This window comes from Penaeus japonicus, unplaced genomic scaffold (assembly GCF_977035675.1).
Source record: "Penaeus japonicus unplaced genomic scaffold, GWHDUDI00000001_assembly GWHDUDI00000035, whole genome shotgun sequence".
Classification (NCBI taxonomy): Eukaryota; Metazoa; Arthropoda; class Malacostraca; order Decapoda; family Penaeidae; genus Penaeus; species Penaeus japonicus.
This window is the reverse complement of record NW_028234437.1, coordinates 24421802-24434301: the sequence shown is the minus strand read 5'-3', so window position 1 is coordinate 24434301 and position 12500 is coordinate 24421802. Positions and strand designations below refer to the sequence as shown.

The following is a 12500-nucleotide window of genomic DNA, read 5'->3' as shown; positions in this document are numbered from 1 at the left end:
ATATACAAGGGTGGACATAGGGTGGCTTTCTTTTCCACACCCTCTTTAGAAGCGCCTCCACCCCGCCTCCAACCCTCTCTTCTTTTCCGTCCGCTCCTCTTTCGGTTTCTCGTTTCCTCTCGGCTCTATTTTCTCTCTCCCTTTACTCTCTCTATCTATCTGTTCTATCTATTATATCTCTCTTTCTCTCTCTCTATTTCTTACTATCTCTCTCTTCTCTTCTCTCTCTCTCCTCTAATTTTCTTTTCGTTGTTTACTAAACTCTCTCTCTCTCTCTATCTCTCTATCTCATTCTCTGTCCTGGCTGGTCTCCTTCTCTCTCTCCTCATGTCTATCTCTCCTCTCTCTTTCCTTCTTTCTCTCTCTCTCTCTCTCTCTCTCTCTCTCCGAAATCTCTCTCTCTCTTCTCTCTCTCATTCTCCCTCTTCTCTCCCATCATCTCTCTCTTTCCCTCTCTTTATCTCTCTCGTCCTCTCTCCTCTTCTCTCACTCTCTCTCTCCCTTACATACGCACTATTTCTCATCCTCTTATTCTCCGTATTTGCCTTCATCTCTGCAACACAGTCAATACGCTCTCTCCTCCTCTTTGTTTCGGGTTCTCGTCTTTCCCACTCCTCCTCTCGCCTTGCAACCTCTCTCTTCTACGCTTTGTCTCGACGCGCTCCTGTCTCTCGCCTTCCCCTCTCTTCTCTAATGCACTAGGTCAACAATGGGTGGCTTTCGATTTTCTTTAGCCTCCCCCTCTCTCATTCCTATTCGCGCCCACCACCAATCTCATCTCGGTTTCTCTCAGGCCTAGACATTTCCTCTCTCTCTCTCTCTCTCTATCTGTCTATCTATCTCTCTCTCTTTCTCTCTCTCTACAGCACATTACTGAACTTTTTCTTACTCTCTCTATCTCTCCCTCTCATCTATTTATTTCTTCCTCTCCTCCATCTGTCTGATCCATCTCTCTCTGTCTGCCTGTCTCTCTATCTGTCTCTCCTCTCTCTCTTTCTCTCTCTCTCTCTCTCTCCCCCTCTCTCTTAAATTGCTGAGAAAAGCATCTCTCTCTAGAATCTATCTCACTCTCTACTCCTCAGCGGCTCTCTCTCTCTCTCTCTCTCCACCCCGGCTCTCTCTCTCTCGCCGATCTCTCTCTCTCTCTCTCTCTCTCTCTCTCTCTCTCTCTCTCTCTCTCTCTCATACTTCTCTTTCCCTCTCTTTATTTATTGTCTCTATTCCCCCCCTTTCTTCTACCTCTCCATCTTACTAACCACTATGCGTGTTCTCATCCTCTACTTATAATAATCCCCTATCTAACTTAAAAAATATTAAATAATATAAGTGTTCACGCACGTTGTTTTGCATGCACACAACTACAGACATATATTTTGGATGGAAACTTAATTATAAATTATAAAAAATATTAAAAATAAAACAATGCAGACTTTGTGAGCAAATATGCCTTTGGAGATGATATTGATCTCAACAACCGTATTTGCATTCATCTCTGCAACCACGTATCCTACGGACACGCCCCCCCCACCCCGTCACGTCGTTCCAATAGTCAATACGCAAAGTCCTCTTACCGCCCGGCACAGTACAGGGATTAAACTTGTAAATGCCATATGCCAGGTTTGATCATTGGTACTTTTCAGAGACTACCAGAAATGTTTTTTTGTTGTTTTTCAATGTTAGTTGTAACTGGATGATGTTTTTTATGCTTGTAAGATGTATGGACTGTTGTGTAGATTAGATGTAATGCGATCGGTGAAATCCGAGAAATATATATATATAAACGAAAAAATAAATGAATAAATGAAAAAATGGCATACAAAGAAGAAATATGTTCATTTATGCGTTTAATGTTTCGTTGTTGTATTATCCAGATTTTTATTTATTTGTTTTTTTTTTCTCACGAGGGTGCAAAGTCACAACAGACGAAATGTGTTTTTTTAAGGATTTTTTTGTTTTCCTTCTCTCTTTGTTTTCTTTCTCCAGCGCTCTTCCAGTTTACTTTCATGAAGGCTTGCTTTGATTTGGGGTAGATTTTTTGAATGAATGAAATATGATTTTGGAATTTGATTTTGATTGAATTTGAATATAATAACCATGCGTCTTGGAAATGCATGTCTTATGGTCTTTTGAATATTGATTGGTTGTGTTTGATTTTTCTTTGGGTTTTTGTTGTGTGAATGTTGAATGATGTGAATAATGATTGTGGAAGGTTACATGGTGGCATGTCTTGCAATCATTATTGTGGGGGTGTTCCTTCTTTCACAATGGTCTCGCTTTAAAATTTACCAGACTCCTTCGAGGGAACTCAAGCGAATTTAATTTTTAGCGTAAGACTTGAGAATTTGTATATAGCGATATTAATTTGAATTTCTTTTTTAGCGGGATAAGAAGAAAAGTAGAGACAAATAGAACTACGAAACCTGATAATAGCAATCCTCCTCCCGAAGTATGCCCCCCTCCAATAATTTTAAAACAAATTACTTCTTGCAATCCAATAGCTAAAATGAACATGCAAATGAAGCAAGATTAATTAAATGACACTTCATTCAAGAAAGTATCAAAACAGTATCATTGTAACCAAACTTCTTAAACGAGGTCACGAGAGTTATAGAAAGGAACCTCGTCACATCAAATCACATCATAATTATAAATAACTAAGTCACTGAACACCAACCTTAACCAAAGTCTTCGCAACACGCAAACTAGTGCGTCACCTGATACAGCTTTGATAACAAGCCCCTTTTGTTTTGGGTTCTCGCTGCCACGCTCCTAGCTGCCTTGCAACCGTCACTTCTAGCATTGTCTGCGACGCCGCCCGGAATATGATTGAAATAAAATCGCCCCCGGCCCCCCCCCACGGCCCCCCCGGATCGAAGCGGACCCGGATCCCGAATATATTATTTGATAGAAATCTGTAGCGGCATAATTTTCCCCCGGGAAGAAACTGTTCTCCTTTCTCGCTTCCCTTCTTCCTCTTTTCTTGAAATTCTCTTTCTTTAACAGAATTTTTTTATTTTTTTTTTTTTTTTTTTTTTTTTTTTTTTTTTTTTTTTTGTTTTTTTTTTTTTTTTTTGTTTTTTTTTTACTTTATTTCTTGTAGTTGTTATATGTGGAAACGGAGTTGCCACGAGGACAAAGGCAGAGTAAAGAAACGTTGGGATATGTTAATTCGGTTTTATATATATATATGTGTGTGTGGAATGAAAATACTTATTTTTCAAAGTTGGATAAGGCATTTTAAGATAACCGTTTGTGCTCCTAAATATAATTTGATAAGAAATTACAATGTAAGGAGATATAGATAGATAGATAGAGAGAAAGAGAGAGAGAGAGAGAGAGAGAGAGAGAGAGAGAGAGAGAGAGAGAGAGAGAGAGAGAGAGAGAGAGGGGTGAAGAGGTAGAGGGATAAGGAGGGAGGGAGAGGGAGGAGGGGTAGAAGAGAGTGAGAAATATGTGTACAGAGAGTATCACCCCCCCCCTCCCCCCCCCCCCCCCCCCCCCCCCCTTATGGGATGGAGAGAGAGAGAGAGAGAGAGAGCCAGACAGAGAGAAAAAGAGAAAGAGCGAGAGAGAGACAAATAAAAAAATATATACATACACCTATCGTAGATATCCGTGGCCAAAACAATAGACCTTGCTTCAGATCCAGAATTTCCGCAATAATATCTGATGCCCCCCCCCCCCCCCCCCCCCCCCCCCCCCCCCAGATGGTGGTCTGGCAGCAGAGAGTGTCACCAAACCGATAATCTGCTCTGGCTGAGCCTGTCCATTATTGAATGCCAGCTCTCAGATGCAGATATCCCTCCCCCCATCCTATCCATCATCTCTCCAATCCCATCCCCCATATCCCCGACCCCCGCAAATAAAACGAAACAGCACGACGGCGCTCCGTCCTTGCGTGTGTGTGTTGGGTTCACACACACACACATAATGAGGGAAGAGAGAGAGGGAGAAATATATATATATATAATATATATAATTTTAAAAATTATATATATATATATATATATATATATATATATATATATATATATATATGTATATATATATATGTACACACACACACCACACACACAGAGTGCACACACACACACACATATATATATGTATATATATATATATATATTATATATTTCTCTTATATTAAGAGTGATATATATATATATATATATATATATATATATATATTATCTTCTTGCTACCTTGTGTGGTTTTGATATATCTTCTACCTTTTTGCATTTCTAAGTAGATGGACAAGAAGAGCGCGTTGATGTGAGTGTGTGACTAGTATTGCTTGATGTTATAAAGATGTCGCATTTAGCGTGTGAATGATTTTGCTTATATTTGTGCATGTTGTTTATTTTTATATGTATGATGTTTTTTTTGTTTTTGTTTATATACGTGTATCTATGTTACCTAAAATTATAGAGCGTATGTATTTGTTTATAAATTAGAAAATCTAGTGTAGTTAATCCTTCTACATATATCCCCCCATCACCCCCCCCCCCCCCCCTTTCAGCATCGATTCTCTTCCTAGGACGCCCCCAATGATAGCCCCCCTCACCCCCCCCCCCTCCCCCAGCTATCGCCACCCCCCTTCAACCCAATTTCCTCCCCACCCTACCCCCTATCTCATCCTCTCCGCCCCATCTATCCCCCCCCCCCCCCCTCCGGCTTATCTATCTGACTCTGGACGTGCGACAAACACATGATGCAATCCTTGCAATCCTTAAAAATCAGATCGACTTGCACGACAGATTTCCGGGGGATCGGTCTTTCAACTTCAAACATTCCCCTTTAAAGTATGTCTGATGTTATTTCGACAATGTTTATAAAATGGCCATAGGGTAAGACTGATAACATATACTTAAGATATATGTTTTATTCGTATTCCGAGTTTTGGGGTAGAAGTTACAAAAATTATGTCTATTTATAATTTCTTATCATCCATTCACCCCCCCCCTTTCCCCCCCCCCCCCCATAATATTGTGTGTGTGTGTGTGTGTGTGTGTGTGTGTGTGTGTGTGTGTGTGTGTGTGTGTGTGTGTGTGTGTGTGTGTGTGTGTGTGTGTGTGTGTGTGTGCATGTATGTGTGTGTGTGAATGAATGAATATGTGAATATATATATACGTATGTGTTTGTACGTATATGTTTACACACAAACTGACACACACACACACACACACACAGATGATTCTCAACACACACAGTAGAAGCAATATACTGATGACATATTCCTCCTGTCAGCTGTAATACTAATGGCTATTCTATCAATGGTGATGGAACAGAATTTACATATGCACCTTCTATATACATATATGATCATTATTGGTGATTGATAATCGATGGAGGATTGGAAACTTCAAGAGAGGCTTTCAGTGCCTGAATTAATATTAGTGTTTGCAGTAGCGATGTATCAATCCTGAATAAATTGGTGTTATGATTAAGTGAATAATTATATGATTATTTATATGTTCCCATGGACGTACCTTGTTAGGAATTGCATTACATGATAACATGGAGATTATGATGGTATTATGATGATGATTATGATTTATTATGATGATGGTGATGATGGTTATTATGATTATGATGATGCTTAAAAAGGATGATATTGATAATGATGATAACAATATTGATAAGGATAATTATGATAACAATAACAATTTTGATAATAATGATAACAATGATATTAAAAATAATCATGATAATGATAATGGAGGGGATGATGATGATATTGATAATAACAGTAATAACGATAATGATAACAATAATAATGATAATGATAAGAACAATAACGATAATTATAATTGTGAATAATAGTAACAACAAAAACGACAGCAGTGATGAAAATGATAATAATGATGGTGATAGTAATAATAATATCGATAATATTATAATGACAATAATGATAGTGATATTAATGATGATAATGATAATAACAATTATAATTACGGTGATAATGATAATGATTATAATAATAATAATGATAATAATAATATAGATAATAATGACAATAGTAATAAAATGAAAATAATAACAACAAGAAAGAGGGCAACAATGATAGACCAAGAGAGATAGAGGAGTCTTGAGCCACGCTTATCAGAAAAAAAAAAAGTAGAGAGCAATGTGAATAATGTAAGAGAAAGTAAATATAGATAGAGTTGTACTTAAGATATGCTATAGCCTCTCTTAAATCTTACTTTTAAACGAGAGATGTGTATTCACAGACCCTAACACCTAAAATGCTATCAGATGTATCACAACAATTTACATTATGGAAGGTCTTTTTGATATCCAAAAGTATATAAACACTTGTCACTGCAAGAGATCTGAAATATCTTCAACGTCAACATAGAAACTTTGATCAAGAAATTACGGTGATAAGTAATTATGGTGATATGAAAAATGGACTCAAGGTATATACATTAATATCCATGCTTATAGAGTCGATCAAATTTTCGAAAGAAGAGTGAAGTCAGACTCATCATCATTGGACATAAAGACATAAAAAAAAGTAAGACTTTGGAAATGACTTGGACATAAAGAAGTAAAATCCAAACGTAACATTTTGGAAATGACTTGGACATAAAGAAGTAAAATCCAAACGTAACATTTTGGAAATGACTTGGACATAAAGAAGTAAAATAATAAAATAAAAAAATCCAAATAAAGATAGATCCAAACGTAACACTTTGGAAATGACTTGGAGAGATGATAAAGACGTGAGAAAGTCGACGCGCAGTAGGGGACATAACGACTTACGCTGAAACATTCATAATTGAAACTTATCGAGTATATTATCAAAACGTAACTCTTTGGAAATGACTTGGACATAAAGAAGTAAAACCCAAACGTAACACTTTGGAAATAACATTGGTCCATCCTAAGACACCACCCTTACGATTGCTTTATTTTCTCCCCTTCCCTCCTGTTCCTTTGTCCCCTTTTCTCCACCTCCCCGTTTCCTTTTCCTCCCTTTCTTTTCTCCTGCCAAGTAGACTAAGGATGATGAACCCCAATGTCGCATCAGAATGATAATCAATAGCTTTAGAGTGTCAAGGGTACTCGTTTCTAAGGTCGGGACACAAGGAGACACAGATGCTGATTCAGTTCACTCTTCGTCGACAAAGATAGAGATTGAGTTTGATGGAGAGTATCCTGGAACACGTGGAAGTGTTGGGTTGTCGTATGTTGCATAACATTCGGGGAGTTATCGTGTGATATCCTATGATAAGGCTGTGATCCATCTAGGTATGAGGTATGTTTGTGTCCTGGAATAATATGTGTTGGTAGTGAGTGAACAATAACAAAAAGGAATCATTAATAAGAACAAAAAAATTGTCGCTTCTGTATCAGACACTATTTGATTTGTTGATAGTCTAGACAAAATAAGTCTAACAAGCTAATAAAATACAATTTGAAGAGGGGTCCCTTCCCCCTCTTTTCCCTCCTTTCCCGTCCTAACTTTCTTTCACTTCTCTTTTTTCCCTTTTTCCCCTCATCCTAACACTTTCTTTTCTTTAGGCCTAGACCCTTATAAATTAAATTTAATTTCCTTATAAATAAAATAGTAATAAAATTAGGCCCTAGGACCCTTAAACAATATAAATATTATTAAACCCCTTATAATTATAATTAAATAAATAAATATAACAACCTAACCGCATATATACCTACCGCATCATAAGAAGATGTTAAGTAAGTCACAATCTATCGATATAATGGAGTGATATCTGCGAAGATGAGACGAATTTCATTTGACATAAGCTAATATCAAAATAAATCGGTCACCTCCACTTTCATAAGCAGACATAAAAATTTACACGTCACCTATACAAGAATCCTGGTCAGTTGCATTTCTTGTTACAGGAAAACACTTCCGATTTTGCTTGGACAGAATTGGTACATAGAGTTACTGTCTAGAGATGTATGTGTGGGTGTTTGTGCGATGGTGTGTGTATGCATAGATAAGTATATATAAATATGTATGTGTATATATATACACACAGATACATTCATACATACAGATAGATAAACAAAAATAAGAATAGATATAAATGTGTCTGTATATCTGATAAGGATAAGATACGTCAGACAAATCAAAGCCTTCCATATATGGAAATCACCGAAGGCAGCGAGTGGGTGAGGCAGGTGTCGTCAACGCATCTTTCTCCATTGAAGGATGATTCCCAGCGATGCATTCACCCATTGCAATAGCTATTCATCAGTTACATGGAAATGGGAACGGTTATTACCACCGTTGAAGGGCTACCGTCTCATTTCCACTGTGAAGTTAATTGCTGTCAAAGGGATGAGACTAAGAATTAAAGGGGCTATAAACCGGTGAGTGTATTTTTATTCAGTCTTGCTAAAAGGCCTGGTGTAAGGGCGCTGGAACTGTATGTCATCTCGCTATGGGGTCACACACACACATACATACACACACACACACACACACACACACATACACACACACACACACACATACTTACACACACACACACATACTTACACAGACACACACACAGAGGGTGAGAGAGAGAGAGAGAGAGAGAGAGAGAGAGAGAGAGAGAGAGAGAGAGAGAGAGAGAGAGAGAGAGAGAGAGAGAGAGAAAGAAAAAAAAGAGAGAGAGAGAGAGAGCAACGGCGATGAAAGAAAAAAAATTAAAACCACCCAAACATTCTGAGACCGTTATGTGTGTCTCCATTAATCATCACCTCTCACTTATCAAAAATAAAGTAATAATCACAAGCTACAATTTTTCAGTAAAAATTATAAATATTTTCTAGCAGACCTCGAGTGCCATTTACAGCGATTATTCAGCGAGCGCGTTTGACGATGGCACTATCAGAAGTGACGTATGAAAGCTAGGCATTGGAAACTGGCACCGCATATGTGCTCATCACGTAGATGATTGACATTGACAAGGGAGGATGCATTTTTATAACGTGTGTGTGTGTGAGAGAGAGAGAGAGAGAGAGAGAGAGAGAGAGAGAGAGAGAGAGAGAGAGAGAGAGAGAGAGAGAGAGAGAGAGAGAGAGAGAGAGAGAGAGAGAGAAAGAGAGAGGGAGAGAGAGAAAGTTTTTCACAGATATGTTTCACATATTTAAGCTTTTATGTGCACACGTTTGTTCATATATCTCTCAACATGTTATGAAAGAAACAATCCATCATACGTAACATCAAAATTAACATGAAATATTCCCAAACACCGTAAAATAAACGAAAATGAAGAAAAAGAAATAAGACAATTCAGAAAAATACAACAACATATATATATATATATATATATCCAATATCCTGAACGACGCAGTGTCAAGAGGACAAAGTGGCAATGGAACAGCTCCCTTAAAACTTGAATGTGCAGTGAAGGAAATGAAAGGACTCAACCGAAAGCCGTTTTTGAGAGCTTCGTCCAAGTTTTGTGTTGCATTATCTGGCCTTTAATGTTGCTTGTTTTCGTTGTGTTTTATGCCTTCAAGTAAAGGGAGGAAATAAAAGGGGTGTTCTAATGCGTATTTTGTTTTGTGTTTGTGTTCAGATCGGGCCCCGGTATTATGATTTTTTTTATTTTTATATTCATTATTATGATTTTTTTTTTTTTTTGGGGGGGGGAGGGTAAAGTTATCTCGTATACAATATTCTACTGTGTTGATACAAAAGCAGATAAAAAAAAAACGAAAAAAGATAAAAATAAGTGAATTGAAAGGCGAGACAACTTTTTTTTCGAAATTGTCTCCCTTTTATATAAAGGTATTCATATATAGCATTTCATAATTGTCTTTTTCTATTTTCAAATTAACTCAATTCTTTTGACTGAAGACAATGGTTGTTGTCTTTTTCGTTCTCATTCTTTTTCTCTTTGAATACCAAATAATAAACACCATGGATGAAAATCATTATCACATTCACACATTTCATAATTTTCAAAACAAAAGGTGCATCATATATAATATAAAAAAAGAAAGAAAGAAAAAAAAACTTATTCTTTTTCTTTCTTTTCAGGTCCGACAAAGATAGTCTGGGCAGCCGTAGGTTCTCCGGCTGACCTCTTCTGCAACCTGACCTCGCCCATTCCCGGCGACCCAGCATTACTGGTCCTTTGGTACAAGAATGGCATCCACAAGCCTATCTACAGGTTAGTAGTAAAGTTACTGTTCGGGGTATTTTTAGTATAGGAATAGATATGTGTCATATGTGTCATTAGCCATATGTGCCATTAGCCATTGCTTATACAAAGGATCTCCCCATAGAACACAAACACACACATGTACACATACACACACACACACACACACACACACACACACGCACACACACACACACACACACACACACACACACACACACACACACACACACACACATATATATATCTATATATAGATATATATATATATATATATATATATATATATATATATACATATATATAATATATATATATATATATATACATATACAGTATATATATATACATATATAGAGCATATATATAAATATATATATATATATATATATATATATAATGAGTATATATATATATATATATATGTATGTATGTATATGTTTGTATGTATATGTACATACATACATACATACATATTTATACATAACATACATACATATAAAATGTAAATATATAATATATATATATATATAATAGATAATTATATATATATATAAAAAAAATATATATATATATATATATATATATACGTACGTACATACACTCATGCATTTCGGTTACATAAAAATAAAAGGTGGAACATAGCGATATCAAAGGGATTTAAAGGCGCTCTGAGGATCATCAAAAGGAGTCACTGAGATCTTGGTTCGCGAATTATATTTATATCTTTTTAAATATAATATATATATATATATATCAAAGAAGATATAGAATATATAGTATCTATAATATATATATATATAGATGCACACACATACTAACATACATACAAACACACACACACACACACACACCACTGTGACACGCAACCACGCACGCACGCACGCGCGCACATCACACTCCCTACACACACAAACATACAAACATACATAAACATTCATACATACAACAAAACAAACATAACAAACACAAACACAACACATTTATATATATAAATCTAAATATATATATTATTATAGATATGTGAGTAGATATATATAAAATAATTAATATAAGAATGTATATAGTCAAAAATTATATATATATATATATATATATATATATATATATATATATAAATATATATATACATACATACATATACATATACACACACATGTAGGCATATAATAATTTAGAAATTTGTGAAATGAATACGTTTTTAATCGTCATGATTGTGTTGATGGAGATGTGGCACATTGATTGACGTCGATGTGGCATATATGGATACGTATACGGAAAATAGGTATTGCTCTTTTGTAGTTTATTTTTAGTATGGAATAATAATCTTGAATTTTCATATTATCAATATTAACATTTAATATTACTTTGAAACTGTATAACATAGTAAGGCTATTATATTATGCTGTAAATGCAATTTTTATGTTTATAAACATAACCTAACGTGAGGAAGGAAGAGGACAGAACACGTGGTACTGGACTGTACAACACTTGTTATTAATTATCCCAAGACATCGATGTTGTAAATGGATTAACATTGAGAATTGTGAATTGTATACAAGGTTGTTTGTAGTTTGTATGAATTAAACTAGGATAAGAGCAGGTGGCTATTGCTCGAAGGAAGATTAAGATGGATATGTCTTGGTAAGTGAAATGGCGCATGGTTTGAATATATCTTTTCGCCGTAAGATTGCATTTCTAAGAACTAAATGGTAATTGTATTTCTGTTATACACTCTTGCACCATATATAAAGACGAAAGATTTTATTGGTATTATTGTTAATCTAATTTGTGAGTAATTTACTAAGAAATATAATTTTTCTTGAAAATTTAGATAATTTTTATTCCTGTCATTAAGAAATATGATTCATCTTGAAAATTTAGATTATGTTCGTTTAATTCCAAGTCTTACGTTAATCTTATAATGTTTAGCAATTATGTATTATTTATTACATAGGGTCATGAACGTTTAGGTATTACATAGTATAAAATTTCCAAACAACTAGCCTGTAAACTGACTAGGGATTGTGAATAAAGGAAGTTCAGCTACAACAGGGATTTCTGAGTTCCCGGATTAAGGCAATAAGGGAGCCTAGAATGTGTGTGTGTGCGTGTGCGTGTGCGTGTGTGTGTGTGTGTGTGTGTGTGTGTGTGTGTGTGTGTGTGTGTGTGTGTTTTGAACATGTCCTTTGTCTTTTTTTTTCAATCTAGTTAGAGCAAATGTCACAGCTACCTCGTGGGAAAAGCCTGTGCCCAAACCGAGATCATATTATATACATATCTCAGTAATCTCAGTCTGCGTACAATTGTCGTTGAACCTCGAAGATCCTTTTGATATCGCTCGGCCTCTTTCCACTGCTTATGCGT

At 35.8% G+C, this 12500-nt stretch overlaps 1 protein-coding gene across 1 annotated transcript in view; it reads left to right on the top strand.

Annotated features, from left to right (window-relative positions):
• The first annotated feature begins 7149 nt into the window (after positions 1 to 7149).
• LOC122247312 (protein turtle homolog B) overlaps positions 7150 to 12500 on the top strand; it is a 31258-nt gene continuing 25907 nt past the window's right edge. The window contains 2 exon segments of the mRNA XM_086531299.1: positions 7150 to 7189; positions 10010 to 10142. Of these exon segments, the coding sequence (XP_086387425.1) occupies positions 7150 to 7189; positions 10010 to 10142 (173 nt within the window).